Source organism: Tauraco erythrolophus, chromosome 19, assembly GCF_009769465.1.
Source record: "Tauraco erythrolophus isolate bTauEry1 chromosome 19, bTauEry1.pri, whole genome shotgun sequence".
NCBI lineage: Eukaryota > Metazoa > Chordata > Aves > Musophagiformes > Musophagidae > Tauraco > Tauraco erythrolophus.
In genome coordinates, this window is record NC_141483.1 from 9284256 (window position 1) to 9305325 (window position 21070).

At 41.1% G+C, this 21070-nt stretch overlaps 1 protein-coding gene across 1 annotated transcript in view; it reads left to right on the forward strand.

Moving 5' to 3' along the window:
- Positions 1–21070, forward strand: part of GALNT9 (polypeptide N-acetylgalactosaminyltransferase 9) — a 152420-nt gene that overhangs the window by 49196 nt on the left and 82154 nt on the right. The window contains exons 3-5 of the mRNA XM_009977466.2: positions 5552–5718; positions 7827–8001; positions 18827–19024. Of these exons, the coding sequence (XP_009975768.2) occupies positions 5552–5718; positions 7827–8001; positions 18827–19024 (540 nt within the window). The remainder of the gene's footprint in view (positions 1–5551; positions 5719–7826; positions 8002–18826; positions 19025–21070) is intronic.

Consider the following 21070-nt stretch of genomic DNA (forward strand, 5'->3'; position numbering starts at 1 on the left):
GTAGCCTGTCATTGCTTTTTCCGCGGACTGGTCAGCAATTGAATCCCATGCTGGGGAAGGAGATGTTTGCAGCTTGTCACGTTTTCACTGTTGTGCCAATGCGGAACAGGAAAATAATGCTAGTTTATTTCTGCATCTGCAAAGTTATTGTTATATCTAGCGCTAGCTGCAAAGCCTCCGTGGTTCTCTGGAGAAAGAAATCAGACATTAAACTAGCCACTAAATTTAGTGATTTGGCTGTTGAAATTGCCTGTGCCTACGGAAGTCACAGAAGCATTTAGGTACTAAAAGGTAACCAGGTATGTAAGATGACTCTGAGCCTTTGGTTTAAATGGGTTCAAAATAGTAGTATGGTTAGCATTAACGAGCAAGGATTCAATAATCTTTTTAATATTTATCTTTGTCCTTTCATTGATCATGTACCCAATGAAGTGCTGTTCTGCCTCTTTCTCCTGCTGTGGCTATAAAACATGAGCACAGACCATTCTGCAGCATTCAAGGTGTGGAGTTATGTTGGGGTTGTTTTGTGCTAGAACTGCAGAGGAGGTTTCTTCATGCCCAGCAACTTCATCAAGTTTGTGAAGAAGAGAAACCCACAGTCATCTCCCTTCCAGTGGTTCATTGGAAAAACATATCTTGTATTAAATGCTTTAAAGATTCATGAAGCAGCTTTAATTTTGTTTGCATTTCTTCCTGAAGGGTAAAGCTGTCAGAAATCTCTAAATGCATTGCCTAATCCATTTCCAAACTTGGTATATTAAGGTCTGCAAGCAAAACTCATTTTTGGAATTTAGCAAGTGTGCAGACAGGAGAGAAGGCAGGAAAAAGAGAACAGGAAAGATTTTTCTTTCTTTAAGAAAGATTTTTTTTTTTTTTAAGATTTTTTTCTTTCTTTAATGGACTGAGCTACCCACATGGCTGTAGTGCCAGTCCTTCACAAAAAAAAAATGCAACTTAAATGGACTGTAAGACCAGCTCTGATAAACAGAGGACTTCACATGTTTCTGTTGGATCAGATACAAATAGAGTAAATACAAATATCAAGGAATGAAGGTTTACACAAAAGAAAATTTCCCTCCCTTTATTTCCTACAAGATCACAGGGTTGCCGTCAGCAGGTTCATGTGCAGCTGAGCAGCTTTTGTTTCTCATTGTACTAGTTTCTAATCTGTGACCTTTTTTGTGTTAGTATATGATTTTTTTCCCAAGGTTCTGATCTGCCAAATGGAGAGCCTTTCCTGTTTTCTTATGCCTGTATAGACAGTGCTCACAGCTGGGCTCAGGGGGCTGGCTGGGAAATGTTCGTTTAAGGAACATTCCCTTTCAATGCAAGGGAAACAGTGAGAGAAAATCATCTCCAGAATAGAGAAAAATGTTTGGTCAGCAAGTTCTCTGTCACGTGCAAAGGAAATACTTCTGGATTGCCAGCCAAGCTCTGCAGTAGCAAATATGGAGCAAGAACACTCAACGACTCTTCCCAAGACAATAGCAGGATGCCTCAGGTTTGATGGTTGGCATGTTGTATGAAAGGCACCTGAAGGGCTGTTTCACATATCAGGTCTAATCCATCCTCAGCTGGTCCATGGAAATGATTAGCCATGACATCGTCAGCCTTTGCTTGGAATCGCTGGTCCTAGATGTATCCAGGGCTGTGTTTCTCCACTGCATACGTATCTGTCCTGGAGAGAGGTGCTGCTTCTCACGCAGACCTGAAGTCTTTTGCTGGTTGTGCACTGTGAGACCTGATGACAGTTCATGATACTAACTTAGAATCACAGTAATATTAAATGTGAGCTGTGCCTGGCCAGTTCAGACTGTCGTTAGCTACCACAGGGGTCAAATGTGTGCTCTAAATTCTTCCCGAACTCAGTAGTTTTAGACAGATGTTAATGAGGCCAAGTTTCGGCTATCAATTACTGCAATTTTCCTCCCTCAGCCAATTGCCAGTTTATAATGTGATCAGACCTAGTGCAGAGAAGTGAAGAGCGTGGTGGTGCCCAGCTCCCTTCCCCGGCAGAGTGCTGGGCGTAGTGCTGGTGCTGTGGGCTCCCCAAGCCCAAGCAGGGCACCGAGCCCAAGCAGGGCTGCCTTAAACACCCAGGCACTTCACTGCACAGTATCAGGGCTGCCAGAAATGGATGATTTCTTAATTTCTTGCCAAAGTCCTTTTGGTGGTAAGGTTGAAGCATATAAGAGTGTGCCTTGCTAGGACTCCTTCATACAGTTTGATGTACTCACCTTCTGGTTATTTTTCTTCTTGAAAGAAATAATAAAAGTGACTAGTCTTGTGTTAAACTCCTCTATTGTTAGCTCGTAGGTTTCTTGCCTGATGCTTTCCCTCTGACTCCAGGCTGCTGCTCCAACCATTTTCTGAGAGGACACCCTGCACTTATTGAAAGTCAATAGGCTTATTATGGCCTTACTTTTTTCCTGGGTCTTCCCTGGAATGAACTTTCTCCTCCTGCCATGCTCCAGGGCCAAAATCAAGGGCTGCACCAAGGAGGGCTGCATGAGTCCTCCTCGCGCTCTGACTCTCGGCCTTGCATACAAGCACAAGTGACTGAACGTTCCATTGCAATGCACTTGGTCTGTTGTCAGCATCTGGCCAAGCAAGCGTGGTGTAAGGTGACAGCAGGCACATTTGTGCGTCCATGATAGTGCATCCTTGCATGTGACTTGCTAATGTCACTGTTTGGCTCAGAGTGTCAATTGCTGGTTAGAGTTTCTTGGAATGAAGGAAGTATTAACTGTAAATTGCTGCGGCTGGTATCTAATTACAGAATACATTGGGAAGCACATGGGCAGCAATCCAACAAAGCACTTAAGCACCCACTGATTTTTAAGGAAAGGCCCCTTGACTGGGATTGCTCTTGCTCTCAGACATCATCAGAAGTGTTTGTTAGTGGACCAGTACTTTCTCCTGACTACCTCAGCACATCCATCTCATTTTCTGAAGTGACTTAAAGACTGGAAGTTCAAGGTTGACTGGAAGTCTGCAGGAAATAAACTCCTAAATCACTGCTATACTTTGAAAAGTCTACTCAGCTGGACAGCCTCTCTTGCTGTTCTTAATCCTTACTGTAATAAATAAAATTATGACAGCTTTTAAACCACTGCTAAATTCTGAGTTTTGCCTTTGCCCTTCTAGATGTTCCTGTTGCAGTGGGGTTACCCAAGATATTCTGATATGTAATGGTTGGAGCTCTCTTTCCAAATGCAGACATAGTGCAGTTTTTCAACTATATCCTGCTAACTGAGAGAGAACTGATGGAAGTGAGAAGTGATAGGAATGACTTAACCCAGATGGGATAACAAATTCAAACCAGCCTTTTCTCTAAAGCAGTGTGTGATGTCCTACAATGTAAGTAATCATTGAGAACCAAGGCACAAGAAGTCTTGTGAACCATCAAGACCATGGAGTGACACTCAGTGTAATAATGCGTTGATTTAATATAACAAGGAACAAAAATCAAAAGTAGAGGTTATGGTTTAGAAGTGTTGGGCTTAGAGCTTGAATTAGAAATACTGATTTTTCTCAGAATGTAAGTTGAGGATGGAGGAAAAATGCTGGGTGTTAGTCCTTCTCAACCTTTCAGTCTGGACAGGAACATGTGGTTGGGTGCCCAGGTATTTCAGTTCACTTGCCCATAAAGCAGATATTTTGTACTGCAGAAAAGTTCATCAAAATTCCTTGATCAGAAGATAAAGGAGTCCACTGAGGTCTTGTGCTATTTCAGTGGTTCCCTGTCTTTTCCAAGGCAAAATACTCTGGTCCTTCCACACATGCCTCTGCTTCTGAGGTTTGTGTTCATCCTTCCTTTGTTTTGATTGCTTATCCCTCTACATCACAAGTGCTTCTTTGATTGCCCTCTCATTCTCACTGTACTTCCTCCTCATACTCCTCTGCCACAGTCTCCTTGCTGTCTCCAGATTTCAGCTACACTCAGTTTCTTTGCTTCCCTTCTTTCCCACTAGCTCTGAGTGCTGATGCAGGACCCCACCAGGATGGGGTGGGCTCCCTCCTCTGCCTCACTTCCACCAGCAATGCACCCACTCCCTGGGTACCAGTGCAATTTACTGAGATGCAATTCTCTGTGTCCTGCTGATACGAGTGAGGCTCTGAAGCAAATTGCTGTCAGATCTAAGATGTCCCTCATCAGGGGAATCTTGCAAGGTCCACGTTTTTAGCTGATGGCTCTTTCCTGTTAGTGAAGTATTCCTGATGGATGACTTTGATGTGTTGGTGTAGTCAAGAGGAAAATCACATTCAAAAAGAAATTCAAAAAGAAGGTTGTGTTCAGAGCATTCACACCTCCTGTAAATCTCTGTCCTTGTTCCAGGTTTATTTTTAGACTGTGTAAGAATGCTGCTTAGCCAGAAGTTTTACACAGTGGTCTTCTGTATGGTATAGGCTACCAGCAAACTGCCCGTAAGTAGCTCTGATAACATTGTAATCAATGACAAGTTCTCAGCTCTCTGAGTTAGTGCTGGGATGAGTAGAAATTATGAATAATTGCACTTTACTAGAATTCATAACTGATTTCCAGAGGTTACCCAACAGTCAAGTGTTTGTCGCCCTCCCCATCCCCATGTCTGCTGATAGTGGGGGAAAAAAGTGGTTATTATGCCAAAGTAATGAGCAAAGAGGTCAGAAAGTTTGATAAGAGCAGGAAAAGTCATTTCCTGTGATATCATTAGCAATATTTTAGAGAGCAGGTTCAGTAATTGCTATGGTAATTCTGAATGGCTTTTGACTGTGAGAACACGTAGGTAATTTTTTAAAGTTAGCATCTTTGTTAGCTGGAGAGAATTCCACTAAGTTAGGGTAGTATGGTGTTACAGGGAGGCATGGACTGTGGCTTGGGAAACAGAGGTTCTGCTCTGTGCTGTGTGAATACTCCAGGCCTTGGTTTTTCTTCTCAAAATGGTCTGTGGTAATATATATCCATTAGTGAGCAAGCTCAAAAACAAGTTGTGGATCTCAGGATGTAGCTGCCTACCAAGGTGATGTTTCAGAGCAGATCAGTTTTGCAAAAATTTCAACAATTGCATGCCTCTACAACAAACGTCATGCATTTGTTATTGCTGTACAAACTGCAAAATCAGAAAGGGTGGCAAGTGCTCTTTGTATGGACAAATGCAAATTTGCTTGAGTAGGTCCTAGTTTTAAAAGTGAGATCTAAGTGTGAGTTAGCAGCAGACCTTCTGCTGATGCCCCTGGGAGCACGGCCAGGCTATATTATTGGGGGCCTTCTCCGGTTGTTTTTGAGCAAAGTCATTGATATTCCATTGGTTTTCAAAAGATGCTTTTAACCTTCCAGGGAATGAGAGCTGCTACAAGTGTGGGCATGCAGATACACATGGGCTTTTCCTGAGTTGATGGAAAGTTTGCTACTGCTAGCTATGTTGCTTCTTTTGAGCTTTTATCACATCTTTATTTGGGGTTCGAAAGAACAAAGCCTGCAAGTCCCGATGTGCTGGAGAGCAATCAGTGCATTTTACCTCCCAGTGGCTACTTGAGTTTTAATTCTTTCTTTCTTTCTTCTCTCCAGGTGCAAACAGATGACCTACCCAGATGACCTGCCCCAGATCTCTGTGGTCTTTATATTTGTAAATGAGGCGCTTTCTGTCATCCTGCGCTCTGTGCACAGCGTTGTGAACCACACTCCATCCCACTTGCTCAAGGAGATCATTCTGGTGGATGACAACAGTGACAATGGTGAACATATGTAACTTTTCCTGTATTCTGTGTGTTTAACGGACATGAAATGTAAATCAAAGGGAGTTTGGTCACTACTAGCTGAAATGTTTAGATTTTTTTTTAATGTTGGGATGAAACAGCATTGAGTCATTCTGCATTTAAACAGCCAAGGGAGGAAGGTCATACATGCAACCACTCATTTATGGCTAATAAGCTAGATCATAAGTTAATTAACATACTTCTATTGAAGTCAGTAGAATTTACAAGAGTTTGTATTTGATTGACCACTTGCACAAAGCTGTGAGTAAATATTAACTATGTGTTTAACAAACAAACATTATGTGGATAAACCCTACTGTTTTCATTGAAATCCTCACAGAATGAATGACATTTGTATAAGCAATCTTAATATAGAAATGACACTTTTCTCCGAATTTTGAGATCCAGAGGAATATCATCATTAATAGACTAAAAGTTTAAATTCTGCTTCCAAGGAAAAGTGGGGCTACAGATTCTCCTTTAAAGATAGTTTCTTCTCTTTTACATGGCAACACACTCTGATTCTTCATGATTTAAACAGGTGTAGATAATATCAGATTTTGAGTCTGGTTGGTGGGTTTTGGGGTTTTTTTTGAGGTAGAGAGTAAATTAGACTATGAGAATGAAGCCAAATGGGCACAAAGCACATGCAACTTTCAGGTCATCTGGTTTATTAATGTAAAAATAACACTTCTGCTGCAGCAATCAAAACTCAAAATATGGGTGAGCATATAGAGTCCTGTTGATCAACATGTTTCACAGGATGGTCAGGTTTGAAGAACTTTTAAGATACAGATGACTAGCAGTGTTGTTGTGTTTTAAGTTTTTATATTTCAGACTTCTAGAACTGTTGCATCTTCTCAAATCATGTTTGTTAAAATAAGGTTCAGGTTTAGCATTTCCTCCACAGATCAACAGCTTTAGATCTTTCAGTTTTAAGTTGCTGTTCCTCTTCAAGATCCCTGAAGAGAAAGGGGGGGTTGAGAGAACAAATACTAAAACAAAAATAAGTTCCCAAACCTATAGATGTAAGAAACCTTTTGTCCAATTCTGCGTTCAGTTAAGGCAGTGTAACCAATGGAGTAATTATGTGAGATTGCAAAGTGTTTGAGTCAATGTAATACGGAGGAGAATCAGACACATTGTTTCTCAGTGAACTCTTATATGGCTTTTCTCTGTCATTTTGCTAGAGAACTGGAGATTTATCAGGTCTTTGATTCTGATGATAATGATTCTACTGTGTAATATAGACCAGAAGAATGAGGCTTCTAATATCCTGGAAGCTTCTACTAGTTTTCCTAATAAATATATTTGAGTAAAAGCCTCATTATGAATAGTTGCAGAGTAAATGAATTACCAAACTAGATTGATTTTTTAAAAAATAGAGAAACCGTTTTGGTAATTTGCTGGTTTATAAGCCTATTGAAATGAAGCTGAGTAAAGGAGTGAATGAGTTCTGCTCCATCTGTGGTTGAATGCCTGAAAATGAACAAAAGAGAAGTCTATTTGAAATCTTCAATATCCATTTAGTTCAACAGAGAAGCCACCTGGTATTGAAGAGTCTTCATTATATTTAAGGGAAACCCCTTAAAATTAAGGGAAATTAATTGTGATCTGAATTAGATCTTGACCTAAAATCCATTGATATTATTTTTCAAACTCTTACAGAATAGCATAAATCAGAAAAACAAATCATCAGACTCCCATGTTACACTGCTGTGAGGTCAGAATTGCTCCTCCAGAGGCCGGTTGTAACCTAACGCAAACCACCAGAGAATTAGAATAGTAATTATTTAAAAATATTTAGGCAAACTATCTCTATGAAACAATACTTGAATACATCTCACCATATTAAACCTGTGCAAGTCTCTGATGCATAGAGAATTCCTCTGAGCTGATACCCCTGGAACCGGTCTGTGCCGCAACTGGAGTACTTGGTTTGTATCTGTGAGACTGAGAAAGGGTTTAGGAATGTTTAAGGATTTCTTTCTCTTTCTGTTTCAGAATAAATCAAAGTAAAACATAACATTGCTGGACTTTTCTCATTCTGAATATTTGTGGGTTGGTTTTTTTTTTTTGTCCTGCAGTTGAGCTAAAATTTAATCTGGACCAGTATGTCAATAAAAGATACCCAGGTCTGGTGAAAATAGTGCGCAATAACAAACGAGAAGGACTGATTCGAGCCAGAATCCAAGGCTGGAAAGCAGCAACTTCTCCTGTTGTCGGGTTCTTTGATGCTCACGTTGAGTTCAACATCGGCTGGTAAGTGGTTGGCTGTTCCCACAGGGAGAGCAGTACTGTTACACTGTGCCTTGTGTCGCAAAGGCTGTGAAAGATTTGCTCAGCCACAGGGAAGCTGAAAAACTGTAGGGATGAGACGGCTGTAGGTGGTGTTATCACGTTAGCAGTTACTTTTGAATAATATTCTTGATTATTGCAACATTGCCGACAATCTTCTGCAATGGCTGCAAGGTCCATAAGAAAGCTGTTGTTCCTGCTCTAGTACAGCTCAGTGGAGAGAAAAGTAATTTCAACCACGATGAATATGAAACCTCCAAAGAACTCAAACTCTGGGCTGGAGGCAGATGCATGCTTTCAGGTACTTTTTTAAATCTCCTTGTCATTTGCTAACATTTCTTCTTGGAAACTTGAATACCAATCTGATTTCCTCATAAATTTTCTTGCATTTACACTTGAGGGAAACGTTGAATTGTTTCCTGCGTTTTTAATGGGGCTTGTAATTAGCACGTCTTTCCTTATCCCCTTTGTTTTGCAAGAGAGCAGTATTGACTGTGGCAAGCACAGTTTTGGGCTTAATGGGCCAGATCTGCAGTTGAAGTAAATCTTTGTAGCATCACTTAGTGGCCAGTATGTGGCATTACTGGAAGTCGGGACTGAAGGAAATGGTATGTACAGTCAGCTGAGAAAGGGCTACTGGAACCTTCAATACGTAAAATGTGTATTTTCCAAAGATGGTCTGGTATTTGATGATGGTGATACACTGTTATGGTGGAGCTGAATATGCTGGAGAGATATCCCCAAATTAAAACTGAAAATAGCTGTACTTACAACTAGAGAGGAACTTAATTGCAAAGGAGTGGAGTGTTTATTTTTATGTGTTCATGAATATCTTTATAAAATAGAAGATGCAGTAAAATAAGTCTTGTAGTGCACCTGGTCTATGTGCACCCTGTTTTTTTCCCCAGGACTAGATGATCCTTTGAGGTCCCTTCCAATCCCTAACATTCTGTGATTCTGTGTGAAAGACTATGATAGCAGTTGTAGTAATTTTCTAGAAGCTGAAGAGCTGGTTTAATTTCTTTATTTACTTTTAAAGCAACTAGATCTTTCAAATCATTGCAAATGTTCATGTAGGTTAATATCAGCTACTGGACAGAATTGGGAACTGGGGAGAGCATGTTCTGGGTGCTGTCCCCAGTGCTTGTCTTGCCCAAGCTGCAGTTTTCTAAGCCTTGCAGATAATTTTGTTATCACTTCTATAAAGGCCGTTGAGATCATACTGGGCATTGGTGTCAGTAAGCAGGAGAGGGGTTTGTGATGGCTTTTGGTTTTGATGGTGTTTTTTTTTTTAACCTTACTGCTTTGCATTACTGTCAGAAAGGCTTGAAATCAGCATAGCAAGAACCTAGACCACTCGGTAAATGAGAGAGTGTGTATATCCGAGATAAAAAGCGTTTGTGCTTACTGCATCCTCCCTGGTGTACTCTCCTTTCAACAAGTGCACTTAAGTCTCAGTAATGCTGCTGAGCCAGTCTGTGCCGCTGCCTTGAGACCGCTTGGCTTCTGGAGCAGCCACAGAGGATGAATGCAGATAGCAAACGTGCACCAGAAGCATCACGTTTCCTTGTCTTTCCGAGCCGTGTGGGGAGGCTCAGAGCGTTCCCTTCTGGTGTTTCTCCTGTTGCTCCTCCTCAACCTTTGGGGCTGCTGACAGCCATCTCAAACCTTGTTCTATGCGTTTCCTCCTAGTTTTAGTTCTGTCCACCTGTGCACATGCGGTTACCTGTCATCTCAATTTTCATCTCATCTTCTTTTACTGGGAGGGACTGGATGTCCTTCCATTTGGATTGCTTTATTTTTTCCCCACCAGGTTAACATTACCCCTACTCCATAACCCTATAAACTTGGTAGTCATGCAGGAGTATCTTGTTAAAGTACTGCTGCTCTAGTCTCCTACTGTCATCTTACGTGAATATTTCCCCCCGTTTTCAGTGTATATTCATGTATTCAGAGGCCACATGGATTGCTCCCACTCAAAGCTGCCTGTGGATTATTTGTGAGGCAATTAAAAAGAAGCCGATTCCTTTACCACAGAAAAGAGCATTAGCTTTCTGTTTGGTTTGTGTTCCATCTAAAAGTCAAGTACCTGCAGTGCAATTTTAGTCTTCCAATCTATGGCCGCTTTACATGCCTAATAAGTTGACAGATTAATTCATAAAGAATCAGAGAAGGACTTCATCACTTTCCCATGAAATATACAGGACTCTGACAACAAAAAAAACTTGTCTTTAAACATTAGTTGCCCCATTTATGGGTGAGCTTCTGCCTTATATCACCCTATAGCATTTTACGGGCTCTCACAGCATTGCTCTCCAGGGACACTTCGTCTAAACTAAAATACAATCTGGTAGGATATAAAAAAATACTCTACAACCTTGCAGGTCAAATTAACTATTGAATTATTTATTTTGCTGTGCTTAATTGCTGCTTTTTTCCTCTCAGGTGTTGAAATATATTAACGCAGAGCAGAGATTTCCTACTGACCTGTTCCCCTTAAGGCTTTTGATAGTGGGAGCCAATATTGCTGCTGTGAGAGCAAAAGTGGAGAGGGCTAGCTGAAAGGGAGGCCATTACTATTAATTCTCAAAGGCAATTTTAAATTAAAATTACATGATAATGTATGTGTACAGTTCATATGTAAAATTCTACCTGTTCTGCAGTAGAACCTTGTCTGGTTTTAATGGTTACTTAATGTCAATAGGAATCAGCATCTAGAGTCAGCAACCCAGCAGAACCAATAGGTGAGAAAAGCTCCTGCACATTCCTCACTGAGGTTATATTTAAGCTTCTGTAATTCAGTTTTCCTTTCAGTCCTCTGAAGATTTCAGCATTCTGGCTCTGAGTGGGTCCACCCACTGTGCGTTAAGCAACACACTGTAACACTGAGACTGTTGAGTCCTGGCTGCTAATTGTGCTGCAGAAGATGTAGAGCATTATATAGACTCCTGTCTTTGAGAGATGGGAGAGAATAAGGTGACAAAGAGAAGAGAAGAGAACTTCACTGCATTATATCTGGGAGCAGGAAAGAGAGAACAGAGATGGGATGTTAATTCTCTGGGTGAGAAAAAGGACACATTGAGTGAAGGAGAGCAGAAATCAGTAAGTGAAAGGCAGAGACCACAATATATGAGCAGCTGTAAAGAGGGGGCTAGGAGCCATAAAAGAAGACATCATGATAGAGTATTACATTTGCGTTCTATCTTGGGAATTGCTTTTGCTCCTATCACAGAGGTAGTATCGGAGCACTGAATGGAGTTATGCAGTACTGTAGTAATTAAAATTTTGCCAGACAGAGGGGGAGTATCAATAAGGAAGCAGTGGAGTAAGAGGATTTAATCAAAAGATTTCAATATACCAGAGAGACAGAGACAGCCCCGCATGAGAAAGAGGACCTGAAATACAAGCCAAATATCCATCAGATTGTGCCACACATATCCCATCATTATGGATTATCCCTGAAGCTGGCAGTGTTTTAAAAATATAGAAAGCTGATATTTTAATGAACTAAGAGGGAAGAGCTAAAGATCAAGATCCCTAGGTCTATGGGTGATACTTTGCAGATGCCATTTTATACTGTAACATGTAGTGCAATTTGCTCTAGTGACCATAAGCAATGGATTCTCAAGTAAGTGCGTAGAGGAAAAAGGAATTAATTTCCTCCTGATCTTCTACCGACTTTGGTTATGCCAAGTACTCTGTAACAGGGACATGGTTATGCTTTTGTAGGGCAAAGCCACAGGGTCTTTGCCTCACGGAAAGCTCTCTCATGAATATTTTCATGCAATGTACTGGAAGCCAATGTCTACCAGCAGGTAAACTCCCAGTCTCCCCTGTTCAAGCTCAGGTGGCTCTTTGGGGACTTGGCAAGGTCCAGGTGGTTCTTCCCTTCTAGGGAGAGAAGTGCTGAAGGTGACGGTGAGATTATGTTTGCAGTCCTTCTCCTGTTCAGTCCCTCCCCTCTGGAGGGTTCAAGCCTGTCACTCCTGCTCAGGACATGGTTCATTGCAGCAGCTGTGGTACCATGCTAAGTTTGACCTGGGAAGTTTTGTTTATGCAAATGCAAAGGAAAGAACATGTCTTTATTAAGGGAGCTTTTTCTCATCCAAAGCCTCTACCATCACTTAGGATCAATTTGGTAACTTAATGGAATACATATTTTAGATAGCAAAAGTGAACTAATATTATCTGTGGGAAGAGGAAAGTGTGCAACATAAGCCATGTGGGCCTTTCAGATTCATGGGACAGTGCCAGCTTACATACAGAGAACATGCCAGAAAAGCATCTTCAACTATTCATCTACCTAAACAACCTCGAGTGTTCATTGAAGCATCTTCATTGTATTTCAGTGGTGCAGAAAAGAGCTATTCAGATTTGGCAGCCGAAGAGCTGATCTTTAACTCTCCAGCAGGCATTTATGCCACATTCGCTCCGTCCTGGCTGGGGGCTGCAGGTCTGAAACCTCCCCAGGCACACAGGAATGCTGATAGAGATGTCAGGTAGAACAGATGGGGAGTTTCTTTCTCTTCTTAGAGACCAAGGAAGGGAGTATGAAATTTATTTTTTTTTAGTTCTCTGAGCACTTATTTACAGGAAAGGCATTCTGCATGAAATATTCCTCAGTTAAGAATTATGTATGTCAGTAGATCTGCTTGTCTGCATCTGATAAATGTATATTGTCAGTGAAATGTGAGGTAGCATATAAAATCACATGCAAAATAAGCTTTCAGTTTACACAGATTTTTTTCTTACATTTCTGTGTTAAGTTTTTACTTCATGGTACCTGACAGTGATGCAGCCAGAGTGAAATATGGTGTTAAACCCACTGAGCCATAAAATCTAGCAGATGAGAGACCATGTGGTCTTTCATTTATGTCTTATAAGGACTATTCCTTAAGTCCTTGCAAGAAGAAAAAAAAAAAAAAAAGAAATTCTGATTTGTGAAAAGGGGAGGGGGGGGGAAGGTTGGATTTTTTACTGTCAGTTCTTCATTTTTCATTAGAATAAAAATTAGAGTAGTGGTGGTGGAGAGGAAAAAAAGACGTTTATCTCAAAAGGACCCAGAAATTTGGATATTTGGATACCCACTTGCAAAAGAGCAGAATTTGAGAGAGACATTTCCCAATGCAATTCCTGTCATTTAGGAAAGGGCTTACTTTTGGACAAATTCAGAGAAAGTGACATTTAGGGAGGAGGAGGTGGGGAGGGACTTAGTGACACATGCCTAGGACAATCATTCTAATTGAGAACTGAAAAATATTCTGAGTCCACTCCTGAGATGACGCATGTTAGCAAAGCATCCCTAAAGTTGTGAAGTCCATTGAAGTAGAAGAGTTGGACAGTAGAGGATCTGGCCTGTGGCACACATGTGGTTTCTCTTAGATCACACGCGTTTATTCCTGTTGTGCCTTTTTAAAAGTCTACTTGAAGTCAGAAGATGTTTTTACATAGTTAAAAAGGTGAATTATATAATCATGTGTGCTGAGGAGCTCATTACTAACTTGTGTTTATCTGTCTTTTATCTGGAAGAAGCTGTTCTTTTTAATGTTGTGAAAAATCAGACTTCCCCATTGTCGTGAACTCTCTGGCAATCTGATAAGGATGTAAGACAGCACACAGTTTTTGTTTGCTGTGGCTTCCCGTGGGGTCTAAGCAGCTCTGAACTGGACCAATATTAAACACAGAATGCAGGTATGCTCAGAGACAGACTTACAATGGGATTAGAGAAGCTTGTGTGATCACGGTATGACCCCTGCCTTTGCTCTCAGTCTTCTTACAGGCTTATTCTAGTCTCTAGGTTAAATTCTGCCTTCCAACTCTTTTCCTAACTCTAATGTTTATCTTGGGAGCACTTACTCTTTGAGGCCTACAGTACTGGCATTGCTCAAGCTCCCACTGAAGCCGTCGTGGATACTCAGCACCTTGGAAAATCCAATATTAAGCCAGAAATTGACCCACTGGTAGGCAAAAGTATTACATGCATGAAATGCATGTTCTATGTTTAGTGATATGCTCAGTGCTCTTTGGCAGATCGACATATCCTTTTGTTGTGAATTTGTTTCTGATCAGAGATTCCTTCAACAAATTCCCCAAGTTTCTGTAAGGAGGAGTCACTTACCAAGGCACCTGCTGTGGCTGTTTCTCCCAGCACATCCTTGTGCCTGTGGGAAGCCCACCAAAATCATGGGACAGCAATATGCTTTGTGGAGTTTCAACCAAGCGCTGTGAGTCGCAGGACTGAGTCCTGGGAATGAGACTTCAGCAGCGTGTTACTGTATTTCTGAAACTGCTTCAGAGAATAAAACCCAAGTGAAAATACCCTTTAGCCTAGTGGAGTCTATAGGAGAACTAAATTTACTGTCCTTTTTCTTCTGGCTTTTACCATTCACTAGCAATCTATTCAGAGTGAGAGGAGGATGCTGACATATACGTATTTTTAGAGAGGATAGAAGGGAGGAACTTCTTACATCACTCAAATTCCAGCCCAAATTGTCTGCTTGGTTTTTATTAGGTGGATAAAAAGAACTGGATGATGTCAAACACTACCTTTTTAAAGTTTAATCTTTTGGTTATATTTAGTTTACTGAAATCCATCATATCTTGGAATATGCCTGGGAGAATTTTTCCTCTTGCTCCAGTAAATAACTTGTTAACAATATATGCTACTCGGTGCCCATAAAGTACGTTAACTCAGATACAAGCTGGAAACCTAGTATTTTCACATCTGTGAAAAATAGAGATGAATCTCCAAATTCATATCTGGTTTATGTACCTAATCAGGCAGAGCTGAATCCTGCCTCACTGCCAGCAGCGGCCAGATGGAAAAGAAATACTCAAACAACATATTGCAGCTCGTGAGCAGAGCATGTTGAACATACTTGGACTTCAGCAGCCTCTTCCAGTCTGTCCTTTTAGTCCTGAGAGCTTGTAGGAGCATCGACTTCTGCAGATGCACAGTGGAAAAAGCAAGACAAAGAGGAAAAAAAAAAAAAAAAAAACAGGAAAAGAACACTGGTGTCTATAAAGAGGATGAGTAAATCTACATAATAATGCAGCAGCTTAAAATTAGCAAAAAAAAATTAGAAATTACTAGGAAAGATTTAATCATAATCCTTTCAAAAACCTGAAGTAATTAGACAAAGCCAGAATTACCAGCAAAGTTGACAAAGGATTTGATGAATGTGCAGCTCAGCTTACAGAGACAAAGACACTGTGTAAGTCCATTGAGCCTAATAGAGCTACTCCAAGGCTGGACTTTGCTAGCAATGAATAGCAATTAAAAAACCTTTACATGTCATGGATTGCCTAAGATAAGCAATGTAAACACAGCCCATTACCCCCTCCTGTTCAAGCTTATAGTCCTTCTGCATTGGCCATTACCTAGGGATCTTGGCAGGCAGAAAAACAGAGCACAAGCAGTGTTGGTGGTGCAGAGGGCATTGGCAGAATCTGGGATTTGAACGTTCCTGCAGATCTCACTGAGGTGAGCTGGGGCTTGGCGTCTGAATGCCCCATTGCTATTTCTGCTGTCCCTGATCGGGCAAGACAAGCTGTGAAATCTCACAGGTGTACCATGTTTAATTAGAAGGCACTCCACTCTGAGTTTTTCTAGGTAACGGAGAACAACTCTGCACTGGATTTTCTCTTTCCATCTGTGACTCAGAGCCTGCCCTTACTCGTGGGTGTGAACCTATTTTGGAAGTTAGATAAATGTGCGGTCTGTCCAGATACTGAACCTTTCCTGTTCCTAATACCTGCGGGTATGTGACTTCCACACGTGCGGATACAGACAGAGGAAGAAAGTCACCTCCACTGGGGATTGGGAGGTTGAGAAAATGAAGTTCCAGCAGTTGTGTTCATATCAGTTCACTCCATAACCTTGGCATGGCTTTTTACTTCATCGGTAACCTGAGGGCAGAGATATCAACACTTACTGAAGTAGTGAGATCTTCAACGTTTACATTTCTCAAGTGCAGGGACTGAAACAGAATTTCCATCATATGGACAGCTTTCAGATGCCTCACATTTCATGAATGTTCAAAATCTGAGATTTCAAATCATTAGATTGATAGAGATTAATGAAATTTCATTATGTATTTTGATCCAACTGTTATATTACACTCCAGAGATCCCTCCTCGTGCCACTCAGATGCAAAGCACCAAGTCAGGTGGTAATAAATGTAAGCCATAAAACTGGAAAAACACAGGAATTCAGTAAACTGTAGAGTGACAGGAGTAGTTTGGTGATGGCTGGTGTGAGAGCAGCATCAGAGCTGGAAATGGATTGTTCTTGTTGTGAAGAAAATGAGGACCCAGAGTAGCATTTCCAATACACAAGTATCAGACAAACACCATCACAAATATGACTGAGGGATGAAAATCAGAGTGACTGTTAAATATTTTCTTCACATTCTTTCTCTAACTGTTATTTGGGATACACTTCAACAGTCCAATTTTAAGCTGTCTTGCAAAGTAGCAGGCTAGATTCCCTTTATATTCAAAATAAGCTCCTCTGGAACATTATTAATCTCACCTTTTTTCGTTGCCTACATTATTATGAGAAGCATCTTACTATAAAAGTGCCAGCCTCTGCCTATCTCTGCTGAGAGTGAAAGTTTGAGGCAATTACCTTGGATGCGGGGGGTCTACTGCAGACATCTGACAGTAAGAGAGAAGAATTCCTTATGTCTTTATGGCTCTTTATGTGGGTGCATGAATGTGGCCTCAATACCGTACAAATTGGCATTCTGAACCTTGTACTGCACCATCTTGAATCTCTCTCAGTTGTTTCTTGTCTCTCTCACAGAAAACAAAAAATCTCCTTAGGGTCTGGGGTGCAGTTCTTTAAATGCCATGCAAAAAAAAAGGGGGAAAAAGAAAAAACGTATAATCTTGCTGACTAAGGAAATATTTTAAAGCCGAAAAGGTTCTTAACAACCTGAGCTGAAATCACTGTACCTCCTCTGGGCTGGCGCGCTCTCATGCTTCTGTGGAGGTCGTTGGTACCTTGCAGGACTGGGCTTTGAGAACAGAAAATTGCAGGTGGCAGGCATGAGTAAGAGAGACCTCAGGCCATTCCAGTCATGAGGGATGTATTGATTTATTCCCAGATAAATCAAGTAGAGTAACAAAACAATACATGGTGCATATGAGATGAACATCTCTTTCATAACCTTCCTGGCCAGGGGGAATTTCTGCAACTTGCAATGACATTCTTCTCTTCCTGCCATGCTTGTGATCATCCTTTTTATTAAAACTTCCGTGCTCTGTGTTATTGGCATCCAGCTGATAAATTCAAATGTCATCTTTCTAGAGGAATCCAAATAAAACTAGTTTAACTCTCTTTGACTTCTCTCCAAATGAAATGCTGTGGCACCTTGTCTTTTTGTCAGTTATGCTCTTACTTTACATTGTTTTGTGATGATTTATTTGGAGTAAGTAGCTCATCATCAATACTCAGGGGTTTCACTGAATCTATGTGTGTTCTTACTGATGTGAGAAGGGTATAAAGAAGAGAAAGCAAGCAGAGCATGACCTCATGTAAGCAATATGGAGTCTGTGTACACAAAAGACAAATATTTTGACTGTGTTCAAGTACAGAGAAATTGCTGTCTTCTTCCAGAAGATATCAGAAAATTTGTGATAGTTCAGATTGAGGCAGTGAAGATTGAAAATAGAGGTGGAATTAATTTTGTAACTTGTCCCTTTCTACTGGCCTACACAAGAAAATACATGGTAAAAAAGTAAATATAACAAACAAAATGTAAGGTAACAAACTTGAAACCACAAAGGAATAATTGCCTTTTAACCAACAACAAAAGAAAAATGAGATCAGTGTTCAACTCCTGCTGCCTCAGTGAATTGCAGCAAACCACCGTTCCCTTAAAGATGTGAGAGCTCTGCAATGCCTTCAAAGCTTATTTCAAGGAGAAACAGTTACAAAGGAGTCAACCAGTGGCTGTTTCTAATGCTGCTTTGAGAAGTGCTTTCCACCCTTATGTAAGTCTGCAACGCCTTTGGATCAGTTTCTCTGTACATTCGTAGCAACTTCAGCCTGCCTTGGTCAGAAATGAATGTTTGCACTGAAGCTTTTTACTTTCATGAAACACTTTGGGATGTAGCTTCTGTTGAAAGCACATTGATGTTTTAAAGCCTTTTGAAATGGTGGCACATTTCCTGCAGTTCCCTGCTTTTGCACCATCTGGCAATTGAAATCTTCTCATCACCAAAGAGGTTTTAGAACACATAATGCAGCCACGCTTGTCATTCAAACTAGATCCTGTGGGGTCAGTCCTTAGGAAACAAGATTAAAACCTTTGAGTAACCTTCAGATTCATTCAGTCTCTGGTGTGTGTTTTTTTCTTCAGGCCTTGTCAGCAAGAGCAGGTATTTAATCACTACCAGGCATCCTGGTGGTGTTAGAGCCGTTAGGAGACCATTCAGCTACTCTTGGCAATAGTGTCTCTCAACACTTGTCCATCGCAAAATGAAATTACAGTCTCCAGGCCTCAGAGAAAGTGTTTGGTAAAAGTTTGTGTTGTTAAACTCTGGTACAGCTTCATAAAGGCACTAATTCATGTGCTGTTGCTGTGTGAAGTGTTCCACACCAAGCCCCAGCCTCTCAGTGTATGACAGTGACCTGTATTCGATCCCACTACGCTGTGTACGGGCTGCCATCTCACTGGGTTACTGCTCTCAGTGTTAGAGAGTTTCGTTTTATCAGACTGCAAAGTGGGACCTGGGGCTGCTGGGTGGCTGTAAAACATTTTGCTGGTTTTATTGTTCTCAGGGTGGAACCTGCGCTTACCCGGATCAAAGAAGATCGAAAGCGGATCATCTTACCAGCAATTGACAACATCAAGTACAACACTTTTGAAGTGCAGCAATACGCCAATGCAGCCCATGGCTATAACTGGGGCCTCTGGTGCATGTACATAATCCCACCGCAGGACTGGCTCGATAAAGGGGATGAGTCAGCTCCCATCAGGTAAATCTCCCATGTGCTGTCATTTTGGTGCTAGCAATGTGTCTGTCCCAGCTGTCTGACAAGGGGGAACTTAAAGTGAAGCACAGCTATAGGCTTTGTGCAGGGAGAGAAAAATGAAGGTGAAGAAGGCAGATGGCTCTATGAAGCTGTAGACACGTGTCGAATCTCAGAGCTACGCTCCAATGTAGATAGAAGTGCAGGTTGTGAACATGTGGTTCAAGTTCACATTGTGGCCTGTGGCATAGCAGGATCTTTTTTCATTTATGCTTTTATTTTCCAGTGGACACTGGGATGAGTAATAAGCCAGTGAAACATTGTGTGTATGAGAAACGAAGGTATTTTGTATGTGATTACAAAGGGGCTGGCTTCACTTTTGGTCTGTAGGCAGCACTCTTGGCCATGTGTCCAAACCAGAGCTACCCAGCAGCACTAGTAGGAGATGTGTTAGCCTTGCCTTGTTGGAGAGTTGCTCTTTTTTTTGGAGAACTTTGCACATGTTCTGAGTTTTCCCACTGGATTAATTTTAGAATTAAACTGGACTGTGCAGTCAGAGTGTCATTTTATTTTTCTCTATAAGGGAACATTTTACTTTACAGAAACGGAATTTTCGAGGGAAATACTGTTTCAGGAACTGTGATAGTATGTTTGAGAATTGTTACAGTGGGAAAACAGAAACTGATAAGAAAGGGTCTCGCTTTCCCCTTCATTTGAAAATTTGTATCTCCTAGCCCTTCATCTCCAGTGCAGATGCTTGTCTAACAGCTCCTCTGAGATGTGCTGTGCTGGGTGAAGAGCACTATCGTTAGCAACTGTTGAAACAGATACTAAATAATATGAAGCCCAGGTATGCACTTTAGGTTGTTCTGTCCTATTTTTGAGATTTCTTGGGAAAGACACAAATCACTGCCTTAGAGTCATCTTCATTTTGATGCATATCAGCTTCATCCTAAAGTGAGCTAAAACTCTGTTGTATGGTCCAAGTGTAGGCACTGGCAGAGAAGCTGATGTACTTCCCTTCCAGCATAGAGCTTGAGTTGCCAGGTCCAGAGAAGTCTGTCCAAACACTCCAAACAACATACTCAGCTGAAAGGATCCAAGCAGTCTTTTGGAAGTGAAAGGACACAGACGAACTGTTCACGTTTCTAAGTGACTGCTTGGATGGGGCCATCGCGCAGAATCTGTCCCTCATACGGAGTCATATTTCAGTCCGTATTTGAGCAAGTGTTGCAAGTTGCACTTAGGTTCATTCTCGTGCCCTATGACTACAAACCAGAGCTATACAGTAACATTAACCCTGTTTGCCACAGGACAGCACAGTCCTTCATCACTGACCCTTTGCTCAGCTTGAAACCTCAATAAGCAGGAAAGTAATTACTTAGGAAATCAGTTTTCCTGGATAACATGCCCTACTCTCCTCACATTGTTTTGAAAGTGCAGGTATTTTGTATCTATTTCACTCAGCCCTGAGAAATAGTTTATTGATGAAGGAAAATTAATCAGCCAAAGCTTTCATTCCTGAAATCAGGGTTTCAGTCTTTTATCTCTGAAAGGTTTTTCACACTTCATTACTTCCAGTTTATACGTGAAATCACTGTATTAATTTTCACATGAGTTGTTCTAGTGTTCGAGTATCTTCTGTTCTGGAGACAATGCTCACATATCATATAAGACTGAACTAAGAGGTTATACCTCAGTGAGTTCATTAGATATGACTTTCAGTGATGGTAACTTGAGCACTCCCTAAAGTATGGAAGCTGCATTTGCAAAACACTTCTGGAAATTCAACTGCGGATCTCTTTCATAAAGAGTAAGAAATCTCATGCCTGTAATGCTGGTATAAGAGGTTTTTTCAGCAAGACAGGGCTTGATTTACCACGGGCTTTCCTTGGGTTTATGTTCAAGCTCTTGCCAGAGTTATACTGGCACTGAGTTGGACTGATACAGAAGTGACAAAGGTACAAACTCGAGTACTGAGTAGTGTTGAAATCTGATGCACATAAGTAGCTGGCTCCTGAGAGCAGCGGTTTTGTTCTGAACCCCGTGAAG